The 26,358-nt window shown below is 43.5% G+C and overlaps 1 protein-coding gene across 3 annotated transcripts in view; it reads right to left on the bottom strand.

The window, feature by feature from the left end:
- Positions 1–3,052: 3,052 nt before the first annotated feature.
- The window catches only part of NR1D2 (nuclear receptor subfamily 1 group D member 2), a 24,051-nt gene continuing 745 nt past the window's right edge, over positions 3,053–26,358 (bottom strand). The window contains exons 1-8 of one of the 3 annotated variants that reach the window (XM_027639064.1): positions 25,109–25,981; positions 23,232–23,492; positions 21,201–21,289; positions 20,120–20,264; positions 17,913–18,529; positions 14,530–14,715; positions 10,492–10,702; positions 3,053–6,148 (exon numbers count right to left, since the gene is read on the bottom strand). In XM_027639064.1, the coding sequence (XP_027494865.1) occupies positions 5,952–6,148; positions 10,492–10,702; positions 14,530–14,715; positions 17,913–18,529; positions 20,120–20,264; positions 21,201–21,278 (1,434 nt within the window). In that variant the 5' untranslated portion in view covers positions 21,279–21,289; positions 23,232–23,492; positions 25,109–25,981 and the 3' untranslated portion in view covers positions 3,053–5,951. The other 2 variants (XM_027639065.1, XM_027639063.1) reach the window with 2 other exon arrangements.

The raw sequence follows: 26,358 nt of genomic DNA, 5'->3' as shown, positions 1-26,358 counted from the left end.
CCAAGTAGAGGGGAACAATCACTTCCTGCTGGCTACACTGTTTTTGATACAGGCCAGGATGCCACTGGCCTTCTTGGCCACCTGGGCACACTGCTGGCTCATGCTGAGACAGCCGTCAACCAACAGCCCCAAGACCTGTTCCACCTGGGAGCTTCCCACAAATTCCATGAATTATGGAAACCATGACTGAATTCTCCTTGTGAAATGTAACAACCAGCATTAGTTTCATGATGCATTAACTCAGCAGTTTTGTTTATACTCTTATAAAGGGACTAAGAGGACAGATGCTCCCCTGCAGATGTGTGTGGAGGGGAGTCAGTTTGACCCTGTGCCAAACTAGCAACAAGGGGAAGCCTGTGCATGGGCCCACAGAGGGCAAATGCACACTGCACAGTAGGAACCAGGGCTGCCAAGCCACACACACTGTTAAGCAGTATGAGAGGAGGCTGGAGAGGTGGCTATTGGGCAAGGATAAGAAGGTAAAAGGAAAAAATTCTTCATGCACCATGGACTGAGCTCTGCACCCTTAACCAGCCAGAGAGGTACTAGTTTAGACATCTTGGAAATGCAGCATTGTTAAATAATTTGTGCCATCTGCCACTGGGGATCCAGGTGCACGTTGGGTTGACCATTTATCCATATGTTTTCTCTGTCTGGGAGTGTTGTGCAGAAGAGAAGTCAGCTACCAGAATGCCCTATATGTGCACAGATCTGGGTTGCTTCCTGAGGCTTCTGCATAAGCAGAGGGAAGGGGACCAAAGGGTACTTGAAGTTCTCCTCGAGATCCTCTCTTACTTTGGGACTGTGCAAGAACCAAGTCAGTCTCCAGCCTAGGTCAGACACAATCTTCAGCTGTGCTCTGGCAACTGAACCTGCCAAAGAGGCATATAAGAGGGCATTAGTGGCAGCCTCATTTTATACAACATTACCACGGCAGCTAATCCACAGCTGCCTGCATGAGGTCTGTGGAGTATCACACACGATGGAGAAGAGCTGTTGTACAGCAGCAGTCTAGCAGCAGACCTCTCTAGATGTTCTTCGTTTTCAGCTGCAGCTTCTGGGGCAGATGAGCTTTTACCATGTCGTGTTTTTCTCCACCTTAGTACCACCTCGATGGTGTTGCATGGAACAATTTGAGCCACAATCTCCTTAAGCTGGGGTAAAGGGGAGGGGGGGGGGGCAGAGAGAAGGGCCCTTTAAGAATATACTCCCCCACTTTTAAGCACGTAACTTCACAAGTAATCCCCTGAGGGTGTTCCTCCAGCTAGAGGCAAAGGCAGTCCTGGAGCGCAATGCAGGGGAGCAACTGTCAAGGATAACAATGCAGCCTGCCATTGGGATTCAGGCCAGGAAGGAGACAGTTCAGCCCCCTGTCACCGCAAACTCTGCCTTCACACAGAACCAGGGTGAGCATTTACAGCAAGTATAAACTGTTCTGTGAAGGGACCTGGCACGGCAGAGCAGTGTCTGCATGGAGTGAAGTTTTTTTGGCGTGGGTGGGCATGTTTGTTCCAAATAACCAGGAATGTGCAGCCTTGCAGCCTCTGCGCACACCTGCTCAGCTCTTCTCTCTCCCTCTCTCTTGCTGATGATGTGGCTGTGTCCTTGACCAACTTTCTTGCCCAGCAAGCATAACCTCCACTGTGCTTTTAACAAGCTGCCCATTGGAGCTCAGTCACCTGCCAGGGGTGGGTGTCTCCAGGCTGCCCTCACACCTGCATGCTCCTCCCTCCCCACTCGAAACTTCAACCTTAAAAGAAATGAAATAGACGGAAAAAAAAAAAAAGGAGGTATTCACTGATGAAGGCTCTAGCAGCTGCTCGCTGTACTCATCAAAGAAGAGGAAGTGCCAAATACTTCCTTGTAGGAACTGTTTCTGTAATCAAAGTGCTCTGCGGTTGAGCTGCAAATGCTGATTCCCTCCCGCCCAATGCAGCTCCTCGGTCATGAGCCAGAACCGGAGGTAGCGGGCTGCCCACACCCTTGTCAGTTTACACTTTCGCACAGCAACACTCATACCTCTGTTTTCCTTGTGACATTCACTATTTCCTGGTGGAGTGAGAACAGAGCCAGGCCAGGCTGCTGCTGTGAGCACATTCACACTCAAGCCGGTACTGCAACTCAGAGCCCAGCAAGTTTCCCATGAACAAGCACATATGCTTCATGTCCCCATCCTCAGATTATCTTGCCAAACTGGGAGGGTGGGAGTGGCAGGAAGAGGATCATGTTTTTGCTGGGAAGTGTCCCTTCTGTCTCCCGTTCCCCCCCCCCATTTGCTGTGGTAAGGCTCTTACAGCCAAACAGGGAAAAATTACTTGCAGCCCATCCAGAGGACCCCAGCAAAAGCTGGAAAGAGGACCAAGGACCTCCCAGGCCCTGAAACCTCTGTGGCTCGCAGCACTGTTCAGAGGGCTCAGACTTTGTGGCAACAAGGAAAACCATATGCAAACATGCCACTAGAGAAAATATGCCAAGAAAAAAAGAAAGCATTTTTGAGCTGTTATTTTTTCCAGTTCTGGTCAGTCATAACTTTGGGTTTTGTGCGTGTGCTTTTTATTTAAACACCAATACCACACTACTTGGAGAAGCTTCTCTTATCTCCTAAACAGTGCACACTCCAAACTACAAAATCCAGCTGGAAAAATCAAACAGATCTTTGCCCTTCAAGTTCTGTTTTCCATCTCTCTCTCTCAAAACCTGAAGACTTAATCAAACAGTATTGGGTTTTTTTTATCCTCTACCATATCCTTTTTTCAGTTCTGAAGTTATATTCTCCAAATTAATGCAGTGTTTAAATTAACTATACCCAAAAAAGTCCTGTAACTTGTAGCAAATGAAGTGCACCAGAAAACCCCATCCAACCACCTGGCAAGCCAGACCAGGATCACAGGCAGACCGAGGTGCCGGCTCCCTGCCACTGTGTACCAGCGCAGCCTCCGTGACCTTACAGCAGCTGATGTTCTCATCCATTACTTCTGCTCTGTTCATCTCAGCGTGCTGTCCTCCCCACCAGATTTCTTTCAGAGAAATAGAAAGGACACAGGAACACAAGTTTAGCTTGCTGACATAATGCCCATATTTAATCTTTTAAAACAAGAACAAAATCAAGAATAAAATCAAGAATAAAAATTTCATTTAAGTCATACAGTACATTAATCTTTCAGCAATGACCCAATCTACAGTACTCAAATGCCTGGCATGAAGTCTATTATCTCAGCATTTAACAAGTGTATAACCAGTGACACAGTAAAAGAAGAGCTCACAATACACAGCTAACACAATAAGTTTAGATTTTCTTCTAAGAGTCCAGCTAGTGTTTGTAACACATGGGTCACTTTTGAAACATTCTTTAATCAGCTTTTTGTTCAGTCAATCTGTTTGGGGCTTTTTTTTTCTGTTATGTGAGTTTTTCCATTATGTACAGGAAGATTATTTTCCATGAAATCGCACAAGTTAGAATATCTACCTATAGGCATACATGGTCAATCTAACTAAAAAATTTAATAAGCAGTAATTACTCAGTCCTGGTTATACATTCCTAAAGGCTTAATAATACAGTTTTAAGAAGAAAAAAAAATAAAACACAACAAAACATAGTTGTAGGGTGGCAACCTCTGTATGAAGCCTCCTTCCCTCCCAAAACAACCAAGGGTTAACTGTACTTTCCATGTGTGAAATGGGATCTACAAAGAAGTAATTTCAGCTCCTAAATAATATAAAACATGTGACTGTGTCCTTTCTAAAGTCTGAATGGTTCAATGCATAATTCAGTGAAGCTCTCAAACAAATAATACTGGTAGGATGCAGACTGTTAACAGAAATTAGGACAACATGCCCCAATAGTACATTGGGGTAGCAAAACTGTATGTATTAAGGGGCCATTATCCAGTGGTTAAAGCAGTTTGAAGCAGGACAGCTCTCCCTGCAGCAGCTGCAGAGGAAGGGAAAGGGTGGGACCTTCTGTTCCTTAGTCAAGGCTACAGCTGAATTTTGCCCACCTCTTACTCAAGCACCTGCCCTCTTCCTGCTCTCAGCCCCTTACTCCTTTCTGAGGGGGAATCTCCAGCCCAAAGACAACCTGAGCATAGCAGAGTGCAAGCCATCCCTCTATCCATCCTAACTCCTGATGCTCAGGGACAGGCAGAGGTCTGCTCCTGCTCCAGCTCTACTGCAGGCATGAGGGCTCCCATCAACCCACTGTGCTGCAAACAGGAGCTTCCGCAGCCTGGTGGCTTTATGGGTCCTGGCATCAACTACCACGTACATCTCGATGCAGTAACACACAGAGAGGTCCCTCCCTCCAGAGTAGTGTTACCAAACACTACAGACCCAGAGAGCTACCTCTAAGGCAAGTTAACTAAACACAAGGGTGATGCTGCATCTTCTTCCCACCTTAGCAAAACAGAAACATAACTAATCAACACAACTGCTTTGACTCTCTTTTCTGGTGCCAGGTCTTGCTACAAATGGAAAAAACAAACAAACAAACAAACAACAAAAAAACACAGAGAGCCACTTTCCTAGATGGAAAAGAAGCAGAATCTTAAGCCTTGAGAATCTGCTTTGTAATTTGCTACTGGCATACACAAAAAAAAAGTCCCATGTGTTTGGTTGATTTTTGTGGTGTTTTTTTAAGAAAAAAAATCCAGACCATCCAGTGCACCTTCTGTGCACATCACACACACTCACAGGCATACGCACCAATAGAGAGCTCCAGAAGAACAAGCATGAGAACCACAAAGCCCAAATGGTGAACAGACATGGGGAAATCTCACTTTTTTTTTTTCAATTCTCATTTAGCAATGAAGCAGCAAAATGATGTATTGCAAGAAATAAACAGTCACAGAACACACATACACCCAAACGCAACCATGGATACATTTTTCCCATTTTTTTTTTTCTCTGATACATGCTGTTATTCATCTGATAATTTCTTTCTGGCTGTGCTGAAGTTTTTGAAGAGCATCTAGTGCTTCTTTAACCTTTATCAGAACGCAAGAACCTCAGTGGCAATGGACAATCAATCTCATTAGTGCTGCAACCAACCATCTCCACCTGAGATTCTCTACAAGCCCCTTTTGGAAGTTGAATCCGACTCTGACTCTTTAGTGCCACTCTTGGTTGTTTTTTTTTTTTTTAAATTAACAAACACAGCATATTAATGCAAATTCGATGTTTTCTAAAAAATGCTCAGATAATTAGTTCAGCAATATGCAAAGTGCATCTATTTGGTTCTTTCCATAGATCACCTTCTGTTTTAAGTTTAAATTCCTTCACAGTTTAAAATATTGTGAAGAAATTATATGTATACTTTATGTATAGAACTATTTATATACATACACATATATACACACAACTCTGTACTTTATATAGCCATAAACACTCACTACTTAACTATTTATATTATATACACATGGCATGAACACACGCTCGGTGAAGAGTTGGTGCAGGCTGAAATCATTCCATTGCGTTTAATGGAATAACAGCAGTGAAACCATGAGTGAGTTATCAAGAGACACAGACATACATCTATTAGATAAGTGAAAGACCAATTAAATCAGCTCTTCCTTCTTCCTATTAGCACAGGATTGCTCCCACTCCATTCCATGCTCCGTATGCACATAGTTATTTTGCGTTCAGTTTGTGTGAGAGGGCAGTGGTGGTTCTTTTCTTCTAAATGAAAGAACAGTCCATATTTACGCGGGCTCATTGCAACCTCTTCTGCAGAAGTGTGGCACAGCTGGGTCTGGATGCCTTGGAGGACTCCGAATGCTGTGCCGTCGTTAGCTGAAAGCACCTGCCAAAGCTTTATTGCATGGTTATGGGACAGCTATCAACTGTTCACAGTCTGTGAACTCTCTCCAACAAGTGGTACAACTGTATAAATACATATTTTAGCACAAAACAGTTTAACACGAGGCAAGTCCAAGTACAAATTGAGACCTAAAGGCCTATGGGTGAACTTTAAAGGCCAACAGTTCTTCAGAGTGCATGTTGTTTAAGGAACGCAAGTCAGGTAATTTCAAAAGAAGTTTTGTGAAAATAGAGGCTTCGTTTGGGTGATTTTTCATAATTAAGGTCCTTAATGCACGGATTAGTGTTTCCTGAAGTGCCTCCACAGAATTGACATTTTCTATTCCGGAGCGATCTATACAGAAGGGCAGGGTGAGGAGGAGAGAGGGAGAGAGAGAAATTAAAAAACAGGAGGGTGGGGGTAAAAAACAAAGAAACAAAAAAAAGACTGAACAGATGTAGTTCACAACATAAAGTCATTGCAAGAATCACTCACCATTTAACAAGCACAAGAAAAATTAGATATTTAAGCCAGAAGTTTCAAATCCATATACTGAAAAGTCTTTCAAACATTATTAGCATTATCTTTGCAAGTTAAGGAAGCTCATGCCAAACCGGCAGCATTCAATCATCACTTCTTATCCGTATGTCCAGAAAAGGACAGATTGAAGCACACGCTTAAATATGTTGCTGAATCACAACTTTCAACACAAGGAGAGAGACGGGGCACGTGAAAGTAAAAATTTCAAACATTTCTCAAAGCTGGACATAGAATCCTAAACTTAAATTGGAGGTTTGAGGAGGAAATTCCCACTCGGGACAAGCCACACTCATATCTGCACAGTGGGATCCTCAGGGGCAAAGGGAGTACAAGCCTTGATCCAAGTGGGCACTATTTCCAAGCATGTTCTGAAGCACTTACAAATTGAAACATGAGGCACCCAAAAACTCCCAACTGAGGAAAAGAAGAATGTCAACATCAAGATAAATATTATGCTTTCACTTACTGCACTCACCCCACGCCTGAAGCATCTCTTTCAAGAGAGCTGTATTTAAGAACACACCTGGTATCCTTAGGTGGAACCTAAGTAAGCAGCTTAAAAGGATGAATTTTTAAGTAAAACATCTCACCTAATAACCATGAACAGCAGCTGTTTTTTTCCAAGCTGTAGCCTCTTTTCTTAAATGCTATGTAAATTCAGTAGGGCACGTACATACCCATGTGACGGACAGGAACAGAAATGTGCTTTGATGTGTACATGTACTTAAGCACTTTGCAGAACTGGGACATGGAACGACAACAGCTTTCTGGAGTAACACTGAGTCAGATTGTACAGTCAGAGTGGGAATCCCTTCCTTATGCTGTCAGTGTCAATCCAATCAGACCGCTCTGGTGAACAGAGCCTAGGAAGTCCTCCTGGACTATTCAGTACACTTCCCTACTGCTATGGGAAAAATTATTACATAATCCACTTAAGGATGCATCTTGAAGCAGTTAATGTGTTTTGTTCCCTTAGGAAAACTGTTCCAGAATCTTCTACTGTAACAATTAGGAGCTCTGATTACTACCAAACAATTCCACTCTGTGAAGATTGTCTGTTAGGTTTGATAGCTGCTGTTCAAGGTAACATGAGTGAAGAGACGTCTCTCTGCCTTTATTGATTAAACAATTATTTCTGCTTGCCCTGTGCTCTACAAAAGGTTGCTCTATTCCAAGCAGGTATGACAACATTTGCACAGAATGTGTCCAATGGAGTTTCTCAAGAGCTCTGTACAGTGACAATGGTACTGCCTTGCTTCTGAAGGTGGAAGAATGCAGTCCAACCTTTCCTGGCTGCCTCAGGCAAGTTAATGTAGCCTCCTCTCCTTCACAATTAGTCCAAGTCTTTCTTCTCCCTCTCAGACTACTTCCAGTTGCTCCCAGTGGCCAGCAGAAGAGTTTGTTAGTACTACTCCAGTAAGAGAGAATAAGAGAGGGTGTGTATTTTATATTCTTCTACCACAGTGCATCACCCTCAGTTAAGGTTTTATCTAGTCTCTAGACCCGCATAAACCACATTCTTTCAGTTTCACTTCTACCTTGCTCTTTCCTTCTTCAGTGCCCATGATCCACCTTGCTATCTCCCCTCCCTCTTCACTACATTCAGCTCACTGAAGCCAGAGGTGAAGCATTCTTTCAGTTTTAGAATGGTACCAAAGTAATTCCTTAGCACCACCCAAGCAGGACCCTGCCTTTTCTTTCTTTTCCATAGGACGTGAAAACAAGAGGATGTAGAGAGTTATATGCAGTCCTTGCTACTGTCCCTGCTTCTTCTGCATATTCTAAATATCCCTCGTAAGAGTGGTTATTCATCCAGTGTTATGTGGAAATGTTTCTGACAGGCATTCTCCCCACTAGCACTAGCACTACTTAGAGACTTACTTCTTTTTTTTCCATTGGTGGTTTTGGGTTTTTTCTTAATTTTAAGCAACTGAAAGTCTTTTAAGAAGATTTTTAAGTTGTGCACCATGCTACTTTGTATTCTGGATCACCTAATCAGTATTCAACAGTCACACTCCTGTTTGCTTCTGGAACTGATATAAATCTTGACTGCTCTCTTTAATAACTTTTATTCTGAAATGAAGAAGTCTTAATGGCCTTTTTCTTCCACCTTCAATTCTTCTTACATTTCTGGCATATTTTGCCTTTGCTTGTATCTCCATGTCATTCTCTCTGATCCTATTCTTCAATTCTTCCTCCATCTCTAACTGTGCTCCACCTCCCCTTACAGGAAACTACTCTTTGCATCACATCCCTCCTTGAGGAGTGGGGTGCAGGAGATTTGTCTTTCAAGATCTGTTTAATCAACAGATGCCCACAATCCTTCAGTTCTACAGGTGCCTTCTCCTCCTGGTAAGCACTCACACTGAGAGCATCTTCCCCAGGAGTTCTGTTGGGGGCAATTCTGTTCTTCTTTGGTACCTGCTCGAGCACGAAGCTTGCTCACTTACTTGCACAAAGGAGTGACTGCAGCATTTCAATCCAGCCACAAGCTACAGAGTAAAGTTCACCTGAGATTTCTGACCTCACAGTAAACATCAACGTTACTGTTGTGTCTGGAATACAGCTCCAACATCGACTAATGAAGTTGTATTTTATAAAACCCTAGAAGTATTTAATGAAGATGTCCAGGAAGGCTGTGATTAGACTTCAGATCACGAGGCAGCTAAGATAGGTAGCAATAATGTCCTAAAAAAATACGATCTGAAAAATCCTCAGCATCTGTGCAAGAAGCCTGAATACCTGTTGCACAGCTCTGACATTACATGCTGTATGTTACATACCATTCGTAAGCTAATCCCTACTGGGAGCCAGCAACCAGAGCACTGCTTAAAAGGCTAGGGGGCCTGACTCTGTGCTAAAAGAACATTTAACAGAACAAACACAGCCATTTACATTAAAAACAGCTGGCACAGAGATTGTGATATTCCAGGACCCAGTAGCTGAGCAAGTAAGAAGAGTGGCTGTAAGCCTAGTTACATTGCACAAGAAGGGAAAAGTCCTTATTTTAAAGGTTGCCTCCAGTTCTTGTCAAAAAAGGATAAAATTTGTAGAGTCTGGAATAGTAACTAATACCTCAGGTTTCTCTCTGCTACCTGAACATTTTCACTAACAGATTATAGTCCCACGCCTCCTTCACACTGACATTTGTTCTGGCTCTTCAAGCTCTGTGCCACCCTTCGCTCATTATCATGGCTTACAGACTGAAGAGGTAACAGCTGCCCCCTCCTGTGCTGTAACATTTCAGTTCAGCCACTCACAAAGCTGTTAGACTGAACTATCCTACCTTGTTTACAGAGGCTTCAAGTGCCTACAGCACCATGCCTAGGGTGCCCCTGCCTGATAAGAAAGACATGGGTCTGAATGACTCATGTGAAAGAGGTGCACTTTTCAAGAACTTGAGTGCTCCCCAACTGCTGGCTTGCTGTCTAAATAGGCCCTAGGAGCATTCCTGCTACCTACCTCTAGAAAGCTTCTTAAACTGCAAGCAGGGATTCTGCATCTTGTATTCCAGGCATTATATGCAGAGCTAATGTGCCTAATTTGAGGCTTGAGATAATACTACAGAAGTAGGTGCTTAATCCTCCTTTGAATCTGGGCCAGGGTGTTCTGTATATCCAGCGACTGAAACAAGATAGGAGGCCAGTGAAGATGTCAGTGGATTGGCAGGCCTTTAGTGGTAAGAGGTCATGATGCAGATGACAGGGCTTTCTTGCTGACATAGGCAGAGATCAAACTGTTGGATTTAGACTTAAGTAAAATACACGGTAAACTTAAATGACAATACTTAGAAGTAAAAATACCACCTTATCTAAAGACTTATGCTGTGCAAGTCAGGAGTAATTTCAGCGATCCTGTCCTGTGAAGCTTAGAGGAGTCAGACAAATACCATCTAAATGGCCATGGGGCAGTTATGAGATGTGTTTTTGCATTCTATAGAAAGCAGCAGGAAAACATAACCCCATTGTCACATTTTTTCAAAAGGCAATATTAGAAAGACAAGGTATGCAGAAAGTAGATTACAGGCTGCTAATAGCTTAAAACCTACTCAGTTGTACTTTGACATGAAATTACAGGCTATACATTTTACAGAAAACTTTTAATAGAGAGCCACATTCAAATCTTGACAAAGATGCAAGTTAACTTTCTCTCCTTACCAGCAGATACCAGGACAACCGCTGTAAACAAACTCATTTCCTCATCGCTAAGTTGCAGGGCATTTAATTTCTCACTAAATTCAAACATTGAGTTGAGCAGATCACCAGCTCCCATTGAATGCAAGTCATCCACACTGTACTTCTTTCCACTCAGGAAGGTGACCGTACGTTCCTTTGCATCAAACAAAGATGCAAATCGTACCATTAAAACCTGGTGAAAGAAAAAAAAAACAACAAAACCAGATAAATGCAAGTGTATTTCTAGAAAAGTCAAAGAAAAATACTAAACCTTTTAACATCGTTCAAACTGTCCCATTAACTGCTCTACAAGCATTCTATACAGAAACTGTCAGCATGCTGTTGAGCTGTAAAACACAGTGCAAGCTCTGGCCCAGTAATCTAAGAGAAACAAACAAGTGGCAAAATTAGCACGTGGATGCAGGGGAGGGGATACAGCACATGAAAGGGAGGAAAATTAAAATTTAAACCTCAGACAGTCTGAGCCACACAGACCATGTCATTCATAAATATGCCAGTAGGACAACTTGCTTAAGCTACTCAACAGCCAAAGGCATACAGAGCGTTAAAAGAAACATTTTTTTGGCCACACTTATGAGGAGCAAAATGAAAGTACCGAACCAGATTCTCACTTGGCACAAACCGGAGTAGCTATACAGAAATAATGCTGATTTACACCACCTCATGATCAGGCCCCCTAGGCATTCTTTGGGAAAGTACCATGCCGCATCACTGTACCCACAGGAATGCTAATGAGCTCTGGTAGAAAGGAGCCACACGTGTGGCTTTCAGCTTTTGAAAGGCTAGGGAAGCACAGCTTGAGATGGCACCTGGTCTGTAGCAGCTGGGAATACCCCTTTGCTACAAGCACCAGGGCTGGAGCAGCTGATGTGAGCTAAACTTACCCCTTTGGGCTGAAATTTCTCCTGTGGTTTGTCAGTCGTACTGTGAAAAGTTTCCCTCTGGAATGGCTTGTAAAGTTCCATTTGCTCATGTTCAACAACCTTATTTACATTTTCAAGATTTAAGTTACACAGAACAGCCTTCTTATTTGGAGAAAATGAACCAACTGGCACTGGTTAAAACTTCAGACTCACTGTAATCTCCTGGTGTGACAGCTGTCTCTTCTCACTTAACCTACATAACTGCATTAATTTAAATGTTTACTACAGGTGAGAGGAGAACCAGGATTTCAAAGGCTAATGTCTTTGACAAGCTTAAAAACAGGAATGTTCAAACCAAATGAAAATGTTTGAGAATTCAAATACCATTCATGCACATCCCATGACCTGCACCTAAATTTTAACAGCCAAATGACATGCAGCAACCTTGATGGACACATGAGCACTATGCACTATTCACTTTTGTCAGCTGAGCTATAAGTCCTGTGCTGACATTAACTACAGAGTGCAGAAACCTAGATGCAAAAGCCCTCAGAATACAACAAAGAAAGACAAAGGGCAGAGAGACAAAGCTGAACTTGTGCATTAGCACAGACCCACCAGGTATTCAACAACCTTTCAGTTCAAAACGGTACTCTCCCTACAGAACTGGGCTTTAGAAACAAACTTTACATAATGAACAGCCAGTATTAATGCTAGTATTCAAAACTGAAGCTCGTAAAGTTGTGTTGACTTATACTAAGGCAAAGAGCTCACCTATAGATTTCAATGTCACCATTCTAACCTAAGGAAGAATTGACTATGGCATAGCACAGGATTGATTCATGCCATTTCACTTCAAGCCAGACTCCTATTTGTGCATGCTGAGGATATACCTGATCAATCCTATCACTCAATCACAGCAACATAAGCACATAAAAACCTCCACACCTGAAGGTTGCTTGCTCACTTCCCTACCACCTGTAGTTAAATGACCAGGTTTGTGAGTCTGCCAAGAAGCTGAGTCACTACTCAAATGGATCCATTTGAATAGTGACTTGCTAGCTCTACCATCAACTACATTTGAAGGGAAGGTGGGGGAGGGCCCACTGAAAACCAGTCAAGTTCCTTATTTTACACTCACTGCTTTTTCTGAGCTGGCTGTCACAGAAGCCATGCAAATGCCACCACAATACACTGAGCTCCTCAGTACTCTCAGTTCTAAAAACCTTTTTAGCTCACATGTGTGTGAATATATATAGCTATGCAGCTTCTGCACCAACATTGTCTCCATGTGTCTTCTTACCCTCAAATGAACAGCTCCTTGAATACAGGCTGCTAAGAAGCACAAGTGCCAAGCCAACCACACCAGGCTTGGAGGCGGTACTTTTACTCAGGTTCTTCTATTAACATGCACACATTGGAACATCCCACTTCAGTTACCCACAAAACAGAAATGACCTTGTATGGACCAGGCTTTCAAGATGCTTTCTGCCTCTATTGCAATGGATTCATTAATCCTGTTGTGGGTTTTTTTCCCACTGCTCTTCAGCACCACTTTTTTTGTTTTCTGTTGCTAAGAGGCCACATAGGCCTTTAACTACAAGTACCAGCTCACTAACAGAAATCATTAATGTTTCTTATAAACAAGTGAATAGTGACAAGCATGCAGCCATACATTATTATAAATTCCCCTGGATATAAAAACCTTCTTATCAGCAGTGCTTGTAACTGGCAAAAAAAGCATACCAATGAGGTCTGAGAAAAGCCTGAGGTGAAGAGAGGCCAAGACAAAACATTTTACTTGCAGAACAGAAAGATTTGGCTTCACTTTATTGGAACAGTTCAAGCCCAATTTTCCACCCTCCTTGAGGGTACTGGACAGCAGAGGAAGAAACCAACATTTTTGTGTAATGTGAACAGCTGTGTAAGAGACTGTAGCTGAAGAAGCAAAAATACAGCCTCTATGCCACAGGAGTTGTAGATGAATATTAAAAGGTCAAGAATAGGTACAACAGAAAAAAATACAGGACAGCAAAATGAAAGCAACAAAGAAACTGATACACTCCAGGCATCAAGTCTTCCAGTATAACTTGTACCTTCCAACTCAACAATTATCCATCTTAGAACTGGGCTGTGTAAATGCCCAACACACTACACAAGAAATGTTTTCATTTTGGGTAAAACCAAAATCCAGCACACCTCTTTGAAAGAATAAATCAAGTAAACAAGAGTAAAGACATCACCAACTCTACCCTCTCCAGGAAAGCACAGTAACATCAGCTCCTCTGGCCCTCTATATTCAAACTGCACATTTGAATTCAAATTTCACATTTGAATATTTATAAAATGTGTATGATCTCCAACAGATACAAGGGTCTGGAAGAACAGCTAAAGCCTTAAGTAAAGGTCATCTTGTGAAGGTCACTAATTATAAAACAGCACCAAGCTCTGTGGTATCATTTCCAAATTAACACCACTAATTCATATATACGTCATGACCACAAGTGGATGAAATTAACCACGAGGACCTAGAGGGATTAGTCTAGAGTAAGTCAGGCTGCAGCTGGCACACAGCACCTCCAGAGCTGCAGCAGTACAGCTCGTTACTCCTGTTACTGCATTAGACATGGAAGCTTCAGACACCCCCAGCTGCCACCAAAGGCTAGTGGTGACTGGTCAGGATAGATACTCTGGCTTTGGCAGGAAGCAGAGCGGCACAAGGAAAGACATAGAGAGCGTTAAACACATTTCTCAACAAAACTTGTAAGTCGACAGACAGCTTTCTAAACTATCCACCCTTCCTGATGCAGTACAGTTCTTCAGAGTAAGCAAAGGTAGCTATCAGTGTAACCACTGCTACACAAAACCAAAAAAACCCTAATTACCCATTTATTAATGTCCAGGGAAGAAGAATGGGTAGAAGGGCTGAGCAGTTTCAAGCTAGTTGGAAGAGGGACAGTTCACCAAGATCTGACAAAACAGATCCCTTCAACACCACCTTGAGGAAAGCTCAGAGCTACCATCCATGAACATGCTGGTTTCGCCTGATGTAACCCAGTTCTATCTGGTTTTGTTCTTACAGGGTCAGACCAATGCACAGCTTGTCAGATTCACAATATACACACAGTGGTCTCACCTCAAAGGTCCCAGCTTTCAGAAGATTGACCTGGTCATGCTGGGAGAGATCTCGGAATCCTGGGATGCGCTTGGCAAACTCCACCACTTCCTTCACTGCAGGGGTAAAACTCAGGGAAAACTCTTCCCAGACTTCATGGCCAGATTTGTTTGGGTCCACGTGGGGAGTCTTACTCATTGGGCAGACCTGATGTTTACAAAACACAGAAAACAACTTTTAAAGATATCACTCCGAATCCTGAAAATACTTGGAAGAAACAGTTTTATTCTTCTACAAAACTTAGCGATAATGACATATAGAGAAAAAAAGATCAGTATTCCTCAGTCATCTCCAAAGCAACTGGATTTCTCCCCCTTCCTTTAAAACAACCAACCAAGCAACAAAAAAAAATCCATGGTGGATTGTCAGCAAGTTGTTCATAAATTTGCTGACTTTGGAAACTACAACAGTGTTTATTGCAAAAGATCTGACTGAACCAATGTTATGCGATTCATCCCTGATCTCAACTGATGTCTGACAGCTGGATTTCTCTTATTTGTGTTATGCCTGTAATTTCACAGTTAATCATGATTTCAAAATCAATTGATTGCAATCTCACAGTCATTCTCCTATCTGTCTTGTTTTGCAGGCAACTGAAGTGCTTCAGTCAAGGTGACAAAGGTGTCAACACTAGAGCAAGAAAGCGAGCCTTGGTTTCCTGAGTCACAGGTTTACACCCTCATTACAAGGATAACCTTCCTTTACAAGTTTTCTTTTATTTTTATCACTGAAGGAAGATCACCAAGGAACTGGTATTCCAATTTTTCTCAGCCACAGGATGAGAAAATACTCTTTCTTTTATACAAATATACAGCAATTTTTTAGTAGGAAAGTCTGAATCCATTACAATGAGATCAGACATATCAGTCAAGGCTGACTGCCAATAAATTCCCTATGCAAGACCCAACCAGAAGCTCTGAGAAGTTTTCAGTTCTGTTTTCTAAAATTCACATTTTTTTAATGAAGTTTAAACCTCTTCATGTTCATTTCACCTGTCATCATCAAGGATGAGAATTCCTTTTAAGTATTCCTCACATGTATCCTAAATGGTGTATGTAATCCTACATAATGTCAGCAAAACAAAGAAAAAACTGTGAACTAGATTAGCAATTCCTCAGAGCTGTGCTGTTTTTGCAGGGCATCTTGAATATGGTAATTGCCTAGCAAATCTTTGTGTGGAAGGTTCTAAGGCTACAAGAATATAATATTTTGGCAAAAGGAAAGGTCTAGGCATACAAACAGAAGGATGGCAGATGCTAATCACTGCTCTGCTTGTGATACTGCAGTGGTTCACATAGATATTGCTAAAAATACAGTACTCTCTGAAAATAAGGAATCTCCTGCTCCTCACTGGACACAAAAATCACCATAACTTCTAATCCTACGATCATTTAGCTTAAACCACAGGTACTCAGTCTCAAAGGGAAACTACCACTTCTCCACTCTGTGCATTGTGTTTACACTGTCTTGACAGACCTGTGCCCAAGAGTCATAGAGTATTTCAAGTTAGAAGAGACTCATAAAGACTGAGTCCAACTCTCTGCTCCTTGCAGAACTACCTAAAACTAAACCATATGACTAAGAGTGTCGCCAGGTGCTCCTTGAACTCTGACAGTCTTCCTATGGAAGCAGTTGTCAGATGTACAGTCACCAGCTCTCTTTAGAAGAACATCTTCAGAAATGACATGTTCTGCTTTTCTGGTTACAGGGGTACTGAGTAAAAAATATCAAACCCCTGAACATCTGTCTCCATACTGGTTCAGAGCCTAATTACATGCCCTTATTGCTACTGACTCATTTTGGTTGGATCCTGATCTCACTGAGTTCTCAGGCAAAACCCATATTCATGTCAGAGATGTGGGGCAGGGAGGGGGAGCTGCAGTGCTCTGTTGGATTCAGTTTTGTTTCCTCATCGTTGGCTGTGTAAAGCCTCCCTGCAGCTGCCATGCACAGGTCAAACTGACTGGTTGAGCCTCTGCAAGGCAGCACCACTCCCTGCCCGCCCATACTGATGGGTTTAACCTCTGCTTCTCAGGAGTGCCAAGAATGCCATCGTAGTGACACCACATACTTTCCCTGCAAGGAAGAAAGGTTGGCAATTATTATTATTTGCCATGGTGTAGTGCCCAGAGTCTGCAATTAAGGTCAGACCCTCCTAGGGATGGCATAATCTATATATGCAGTAGCCAAAGAAGGGGAAAAAAAAACAAACCCCCCCACAAAAAACCCCAACAGAAAAACCATCCATGAAAATACAGCAAAATCAACAAATAAACACTTTCACTGTGGAAACTTTCAGGGGTCTTCAAGAACCTGAGAAGGATCTTTATAAACTAGGAGGAAGAAAACCACCAGCAGCTCAAGTACTTCAGAAAGGTCAGGGTCTCGCGCTTCACAACAGGAGTGCAGGATGAGAACGAGGATGTTATGTTCTCTCATCCCAGGCGGTTGCAGTGATAAAGAGAAGGACAATCTATTTTAAGGGGCTTACAGAACTGGTTGCCTGAATAGCAGAGAAACAGCAGGTGCAAGGCAAATGAGAGGGATCTGTTAAGGAAAGACCAAAAAAAAAAAACCAAAACCAAACAATCAAAAAACCCGACAACCATATGCAAAAAACCAGGAAACATCCTTGTTAAGAATTCAGTGAAAAAAATGCTCCAGTAAAGTCATCTAAGGTCCTCAAGAAAAGACCTACAGAAAAGACCCTGAACTTCTCTCAAGTGGTTTAGCTGCACATCTTCCTCCTGCCTCTGTTCATATCTGAAGATGTTCTAGGGTGAAAAGGATGCATAGCCTGTGCACCCCATTAAAACAAAACAAACAAAAAAACCCCAACACCAAAAAAGCAGCCTACCCAGCAAGAGAGATTTTAGAACACACTAGCTAAGCGTGTACGCTGGCTTGAAATCCTCGCCCTGGGGTTTCACCCCAGATATTTGCTCTGAATACACATAATGAAAATACAGTACATCTGACTGTGTAGATTATTTTAAAGTCTTCAAAAGGATTGAGTGAAAAGGGGCATTTATAAAGTGTTATTTTCTTTTCAAAGTCAATTCACTTAAAAAAACCCTGATTTTTTTAACCAATGCTCTTTGATGTTCACCTACTTTCAGTTAGCTAAAAAATGAGCCAAGAAACCCCAACACTTCTATGATTTCAAATTCTCCACACAACTTGAGCTACTACCTCCTTTGTGACAATGTGCACTATCAAGTTTATGTCAATATTCAGAAGTTTTGCCAACTGTGTGCAGCTCCACTGACTACTAAGACACAGCTGGATCACACCCACCACTAAGCCTTTCACTAAGTCAAATCAAGCAATTAATATCAATATACCAGATGCATTCTTCCTCCAGTGCTACAGGAGTAAGTGGTATTCTTGTTTGGAGAAAAGCCATCTTCTGGGATCCTATCACACATTCGCTGAGGATAACCACTGGTGAAGTTCATGCAGTGGCCATTTGTGAAGCACATGGCATGCCCACTTGGATAGTGCATTGTGCTTCTCCCTTTGTACTGTCCACCAAGGTGCTGCTCCCTTTCAGGGTACTGAGGGCCACCGAGGCCTCCAACACAGTGCTCACTGCTCAAGATGTACTGCTCGGTGTTCTTCGACACTCTCTCCCCACTCTGGGGCTGCATCATCTCTGCAGGGTTTTGGGACTGTTCTTGGTTGTACATGAAAGTGTCTTTGTGGGCCCTAGTGACCATCCCGATCACTTCTTCCTTAGCCATGTCAGCAGTAGGAGGGGGAGAAGGGCTTTTGATGGTATCCCGCTCTTGTTTGGGCTTGGAAGAAAGGTCTTCTTGAGGTGCTTGGTCTTGATGTTCTGTTAAAGCTTCGTTGGGTAAGTGGCCACTGAACTGACTGTTCATCATGGTTTTCATGGCACTCTGCATTTCAATCAGCATCCTCTGTTTTTCACGTTTGGGAATACGGCCAAATCGAACAGCTACCAAGGTGGACAAACAGAAAGTGGTGGGGAAAAAAAAAAAAAAGTCAATCCTGAAAGTGTTGGCACACACACACACACAGACACACACAAAACACACATCCCAACCAAAAATCTTGCTTTTTAAGGAAAGGTTTTAACTGCTCTCACCAATACTACAGCAGGGATATTCCAGTGAAGTCAAGGAGTTTCCAGTGCACAGGACTGGTGTGAGGTATGAAATGCATGCTGTTGTTTGCATACAAACAGAAATCAGCTCTAAAGCACAGAGTCTCTAAAGCCTTGTCCCCTTTTGCCTCAAACCTGGCTATGGAGCATACATGCAGTTGTGTTAATTGACAAAGTGTTGGGCTTTAAGTTTAAGATTGGATCTATTAAATCAGCACAACTTTGTGAGCTGACAATTAGCTGAATGTAAACACAGTCCATATCATATTTGAATAGAAGTCCTACAAGACAGGTCCTCAAGGACTAATTATATAACTTGTCAAAACAATAGAATCAATGCTGAACAAAGCTTACCTTGGCAAATTTCCTTGATAACTTTGCCTTGACAAGGACATTTTCTGCTGGCAAGGGGACGGGCATCATTGTGGCTGCAGCACTTTTGACCCTGTCCTAGGGAATCTACAACTGCCTCTACCACCCTGTCCAACCACAGCTGCACAAGGGCTTATAACCAGTTTCGACTGATGTAATTATGTTCACGCAGTAGTCCATCATTAATGTAACTAAGTCTCTTTCATTAAAGCAGGTGCAACCTTATGCGCAAATAAGTGCCTAGGGGATGAAATAACTCCTATGCACGACAAGAACTCAGAATAATTATTTAAAATAAGTTTTAACACTCCACCCACTAAATTATTAACAGCCCAAGATTCCTAGTTCTTGTGAAATAAACACCCAGAGAAAATTAAAAAGTGAAACAGAAGGAAGAGTTCTGGTTTGTGTCGGTAAGTTGTAGCAGACAAATGAAGTACACTTTCAGCATTACATATTAAAAAGTCACAAGGAGTGGACAGCCAGCAAGGTGGTCAGAGACACAGCTCAACACTACTATTTCTTCCTTGCCTTTCCTCTCCCTCCAAGAAAAGAAAGAAAAGAAAAGAAGAAAGAAAAAGAACGGAGCAGATACATGCTCATCCTATGCACCCAAACTTAACTCTTTAGGCTCTGTAGCAATTACTCTAAAGCTATCAGCTTGGGCAGAATTCCCTTTCATTGAAAAAGCAACAGTAACAAAAGAAAAGAGGGGGGGAAAAAAAATATGAGTCTTGTTCAGCTTCAGGTAGGATACACAAAATTGAAGCACTTGTTACAACCATCCCCCTAACAGACCACTGCAGCATATCCCACTGTATCAGCCTCCACAGGCAGGAGAACAGCTCTGCGGTTGTCCACAGTATTACATTACCAGTCCAGGAGAGTCATGGAGCAAGAAGGCAAGCTGATCTAAATGTTCTCAGACAGTGAACCTGCTCTTGAGAACAGGGCTAGCTGCATTATCTGCCATTAAGACCTTCAGCAATCAGTTTTGAACTGGGCAGTAGATTCCTTCTCAGAGGATCCCTGCTCAGTACAGGAACGTACCATCTCTTGACATCCCAACAGACAGGCATTTTTTGAAACGACACTGCTGGCATCTGTTCCTATTCATTCTCATTATAGAGCAGTTGTTATTCTTCAAGCACTTCTTATACTGGATGTTTTGCTGAATGCTTCTTCTGAAAAAACCCTGTAAACAAACAAACAAAAAAGCCCCACAACTATCATTACAGCACATGTCAAATTCTTCTGCCAAGATTCACTTCTCTGCAAGCACAGAAAACCTCACTGTCTCTCATCAGCTGCTTCAGAGTCATCAGCCCCAAGTGATTTTAAAGAACTTGATACTACTCAAGACTTACTTCCCCTTTGTGTGTGATCTGTATATAATGCTAACTAGTTATGATTTCTAATTACAGAAAATGCTAAGTTGTTCCCCGCACAGTCAGCACCGAATATCTCCAGTATCACCTCTAAGACTGTACTAACAGTTCGTAAGATGCTCTCAAACGCCTCTGACATCAAGTACAAATACGGGAGTCAAAAATCAGATCTTTTGACATCAACCTCTGCAGTCTGGCAACAAAACCATCCTGCTGCACCATATGACCTTCAAAGGTGGTTCTTTCACACAACACTTAAGCTGATAAACTCCTTCAAAGAACATAAAATTTGCAGTGTTACAGATTCAGAAAATACACATTTAGTGATGCATGAACATGGAAGAACCCAGTTCTGGCTTTCCCTGTGGTAAAGAATTGCTTTTCCAAAGCTATTTTGTTCTGTGCCCCAGCCCAGGTGACAACCCACACCCACTATCTCTTAATGCAATTAACATGCACATGTCTTGCGTGACATGGTCCTTACCACCTCTGCTTCCAGTTCTTGTTCTCTGCCATGCACTCCAGGTCAGGCAGGATTGGACAAGGGGTGAGAACAGAAAGTACTGCAGAGGTTGGAAAATCCTGTGTATTGCTAAGTGGTTTGCCTTTTCCTTACAACTTCTGAAATTTCTCATATTTAACAGATAAATGCACAGACTTTTTTTAGCAGTATCACCCCTTTTCCCCAATGGGGAGAACTTGAGCATTTCAGCAGCAGAAAGGTGAGCAGAAATATAGCTCACCTTGCAGCCCTCACAGGCATGAACACCATAATGAAATCCTGAAGCGACATCTCCACAGACTTTGCAAAGAAGAACCATGCCATTAAATTCTAGAATCAGAACAAAAAAGTCAAGGATATAGAAAACCAATGACAACTGCAGGAACATGTTTCCACCTTTTAAAACCTGGACTTAAATCAAAACACATCAGGTCAGCCCAACATATGACAAAGTACAGCAGAAGAACAGACACCAAGAATGTACCAAACTGAACAGTTCAGAAGGTACTAGGGCAAAGGAGGGAAAAAAGACAAACATGAAGCACTCAACAGAATAGGTAGAAAGCACATATTCAATGGGCTTTCAATCGCAGTAGCACTGCACTCAACTGTAGAAAAAAGAAAGTCTGCTTACATTTAAGCACTTTTAAAAGGACCATTCAGTTAACTAGGCCACTAAAGTTCAGGTTCAATCTGTTTTTTCCATCAGGACAAGTAAGCCTATAAAAGGCTAGAGTTTCCCCAACAGAGAATAAACATCTTTTCTTAAAAACCAGAAATATTAAAGGACACTTTATTATATATTAAAAACAAGCCATACACTCTACCTATTTGATAACAATTTAGGACTAGTAACTCAGCCACATCTACATATGTAGAGACCACTCATTTGAATGCATATCCAGAATGGCATGCTTGCACACTTGAACTCAAAAATACCTTCTCAGCCTTGTAAATACGCTCATGGTTTGATTATTTTAAGTTTTCCCCCACCTTTTTTATTTCAGCTTGTCAATAAAGATTTTTTTGCAAGTCCTAAGTCCTGGTCTAACACTGGTTTCACTAAAGCCAATAGGAATTTTACTAGTGACTTCAGTAACCACAAAGTTACCTTAATACAAGAGAAAACTGGAAATACGCCCACTATTCTACCAGAAAAGTAACTTATTTGACATTTGAGCTTCATTTGTAAAGAAGAACTAAAACATTAAGGTTTTCAAAAAGAACCAAACCACAATTTTTATTTTTTTTTAACACAACTAGTACTGAGCTAGAAGTGTTATCTATCTATCCATTTGAACAGTTTACAAGAGGTTTCATCTCAGGAACTTCTGCCCTGATACCAAGATACCCAGTTACTAGGGAATTTTTAAGAAAAAGTAAAGGTTCTTAATGAACTTAGGGTAGGAACACCCCAAAAAAAAAAAAAAAAAAACAAAAAAAACCCAAAACCAAACCTTTTAAGGTAGAACTGCTAGATACTTATTCTAGCTTTGTATCAATCCAAAAGAATAAAACAATTCTGCCACTAAAAGAATTGAGCCTCCAAAAGACTAAATTCCAGCCGAGTCTTTGCTGAATCACTCATTCCAGTGCTCAGTTTGATTCCTACCCTTCCAAAACTGTTCAAATGTACTTCTCTACCGCTGATCTTCTCCAATTACCAAAAAAAAGTGTGAAGAAAATATGTGAAGTTAGATTGTTAAATGCATTTTAAAAGGCTATCCTTTAGTTCCAGTTTACAAGTATTTTGTTTTTTACATCCACGAATTAAGACTTGGAATCAAAAAGATAACTGTTCCAACTGCAGCTATGTAAATATTATGTTCAGGTAATTTATTTATTTTGTTCCTCAAAACTGAGGGGAAAAGAAAGGTGAAGGGGCAAGGGAGAGCGTATGAAAAAACAGAGAAACCAGATTTCCAAGACAGCTACGTAAATACTCTTGAAGGCAATTTCTGATTACTATTACCTTTATTTCTTTACTTCCTTTTAATTGCTTGATTTTACTAATATCAATCCTCACGAAAATTTGAAGTAAAGCCGGACTGTATTTATGGACTGTTTGAAGTCAGCAGCAGTGGGACCTCCATCTTATTAGCATTTGTATGGCAACACCAGCTGTATTACCACACACATAATGCCTAAAGATAAAAATGGAGGCTTTGCTATGTGCCTTCACCACAAGCCACACGGAAGACCTGGTTGTAACACATGAGGTTGTAATATATAAGGGGGAAACGGTGTTTTAAGGAACCAGCACCAAACATACTTGTGACTCCATTATGGCCTTTTGTCAAACCAGCAACACTGGACTGGTTTGTTTTAACAGTCTCCTCCAGCCGATCGTTCTTCGGTGCCCCATCAGAGCCTTCGCTGCTCCGGCCATTGCATCCGCTTTCCGAGGAGGAGCTGTTCGGAGAAGATGGTACAGGCGAAGAGGATGACTGGAAACCGCTGTCTGAGCTCTCACTGTGACATGAGGCTGGGCTAGATGCCGAGCTCGAAGAGCTGATGTAAGCTATCACACCCCCTAAGGCAAGAAAAAAAAGGCGGCACGTAGTGACATAACCAGCAGACATGCACCACTGCCATGTGAGCCACGCCGTGACCCAGCACCACCAGATCAGCCATTACGTGCTCCTGGGAACACTCCTCTCCCTTCCTCCCTCCCTCAAGTCTGTTTGTCTCCATTCGTTTTCAATGGCTGACCTCCCAGTCTGCCCCATTCCCTTCTCCCGTCTTATCAGCCTTCTCTGATCCAAGCCAAGATGAAATGGCAGAACCAACAGATGGAGCAACAAGCCACGGTGCTGTAAGGACGGGGCAGCAGGGAGAGAGCATGGGATTGCCCAGGGAGGGTTTCCCTGGGCACCCTCTGAGCAGAGCTCATCTGGAGCCACAGTAAAGACAGGATCTTGGAGCGCTGTGGAGCCAGAATGCAAACAAGCTAGGTTAGCAACAGAAATAGGGCAGAGAGAAAGCCTTCATGCAGGCTATGCGCCAGAGGTACAGAAAGGAAGGGCTGGGAGGCGCTCATGATGCAGAAGGGAAGGGGGGCAAGGGAAAGAAATAGCACTGCAGCCTGGTTAGCCTACTGAACGCCATTTGTCCGATTGCAAGCCTTTGTAGTGTTTCTAACAGCAGCTGAACTCCAACTGCTAGGCTGCTATTGCAAACAGTCTCTGTCCTGCCATGTCTTGCAATCTGATGCACTTGAGAATCCCTCAGATGAAATAGCTTTTTGTCCTCAGGCAGACCTGGGAGCAGTTCTGGCTTTTCACAGGCTCCTTCTTGCTTGTAAGCAAGAGACATTGTTTGCGCTTCATTTGAGTTTGTCTCCAAGACTCAGCATTTCAAAAGTCAATATAAAATCGTTTGATATTTCACACAAAAATTTCAACAGTCATAGCCATGCAACTGTTTAAATAAATTAGACTCAGTATCTTCTATGTTTTATGCCTCTATTGCTCTGTAGAGTCTCTTCGCAGACAACCCATGACATTGCAGCAAGGAACTCCACATGCCAGTAAGAACTAAAAACCTAAAAAGGGCCAGGCACTGCTTTCCTTTAGAGATAAAAAGCATTGGTGTCTGTAGAGTCCTCAATCAACTGAATTGGCATTACAGGTTGGGGCTGTAGCCCCTTACATCAGCCATCACCTCCACACATAAAGGCAGTGGTGTTATACAACCCTGGACACATCACTGCTTGCAAGGAGCATTCTGACTTAAAAATTTCCAATACTTCTATCAGCTGTAATGATCCTCTTAGCATCTCTGCAGCAACTTTTCCTCTTTAACATTTAAATTTTTTTCTACCAAGGAAACCCTTGGTAAAAAGGTTCCCTAAAGAACATGCAGCCCAGGAGCTCCTGGCAGAGCTGCCTCACAGCAGAAGTCAGACTAAGGGGCCGTGTGACACGTGCACTACACAGACTACTGCTCACGTTTCCAGACACTGGTGCCCCTACACCCTGCCACAGCCGTTGTTCCCGCACAGATTTTTTTAAGAAATCCTCCACACGGCATAGCACGCATTCCGGATCAGGTTTTCGGAGAAAGGAGGATTGGGAATGGAGTCACGGGTTCAGCAACAGCATGAGAAATGAGACATCCTCAGACACCCGTGCTAGGCTAAGACACCACCTGTTTGACAAAGGTCTGTGCCATCCCCCGGTGCTGCACGCGCCTCTGCCAGGTGCCAGGTCAAAGCTCACAGTCCACCTGGTCCATGGGAGGCACCCAGTTTCTCAGCAGGCGCCATCCTTATCTGCAAGGGGCAGACCAGGACACGCAAGCACAGCACAGCTCCTGCAGGGAACTCCATATTTCTCCACACTGCCACCGCGCCCCGTTATCTTTAAACCCTACTCATAAAAGAGATTCTCTTTTTCCTCAGGGGTAACACCAATGTCATACGGAAGCACAGAATGAGTGTGTCTATGGTTTCACCCCTCTTCTTCTGAAAGCCGGAGGAGCCCCAGATAGCTGGGCTGCTCCTGCACCCTAGAGAGCCCGGCAGTCTTGCCTGCGTCACAGTCTAGGTTCCCCGTATTTTTATTTCAGAAGCTGCACTTCCTTATGAACTCTGGTTTTGTTTGGTCAGCAGTCAAAAGTTGAATCTCTCACACAGCGCAGGGTGACATCTCAGAACAAAGAGCACAGACACAGTGACCTCTGTGCGTGCCCGTACACGTGCACACGCACGCCGCTGCTCTGCAGAACGGGGGTACCGGGGTGTTCGGCGGGGAAGGCAGTGTGGGGACTGGGAATTGCCCGGGCTTTGCCTCGGGAACCCGATGGAGGGCGGTGAAAGGAGTCCTTGGGGCTACGTGGGGCCGCGCTGCTAACGTCGCTGAGGAGGCACCTTCTGCTGAGTGACGAGGACGCTTCGGGCTCTACCTGGCGGGATATACTTGGGAAGGGGGGAAGGGAGGCGGGGGCACCGCGCCGTGCCGGCATTTCATTTGCACAGCCACCCGGGAAGCTGTACCGCCGCAGGGACGCGCTGGCTGGGCGATGAACCCGGCCCCGGGACGCTGCGGCAGCGGGGGCTCCCCGGCAGCCACCCCGGACACCGCCGATCCCCCTCGTCAACCACGCGAGAAGGGAGCGAGGACCGCGGTCCCCGTGCCCGCAGCTGCCCTCCCGCCCCATCCCATCCCGCCGCACCGGGGCTGCGGCTTTTCCCTGCCGCGGTCACGCGGCGCCGGGGCTGGAAGCGCCGGGCCCGCCCTGCGCTGCCCCCGGGCCGCCCCCTCCCCGTTACACAACGCCGCCCCCGCGCACCGGGACGGGCCGCGTGCCGCCGCCGCCGCACACGGCCGCACCGCGTGTCCCCCCGCGACCCCAAGCGCTCCCCCCGCCCCCGCGCCGCCGACCCCGGCCACCCCCCC

This window comes from Corapipo altera, unplaced genomic scaffold, assembly GCF_003945725.1.
Source record: "Corapipo altera isolate COAL_440 unplaced genomic scaffold, ASM394572v1 44, whole genome shotgun sequence".
Classification (NCBI taxonomy): Eukaryota; Metazoa; Chordata; class Aves; order Passeriformes; family Pipridae; genus Corapipo; species Corapipo altera.
The sequence above is the reverse complement of the archived record's forward strand: the minus strand, read 5'-3'. Positions and strand labels throughout refer to the sequence as shown.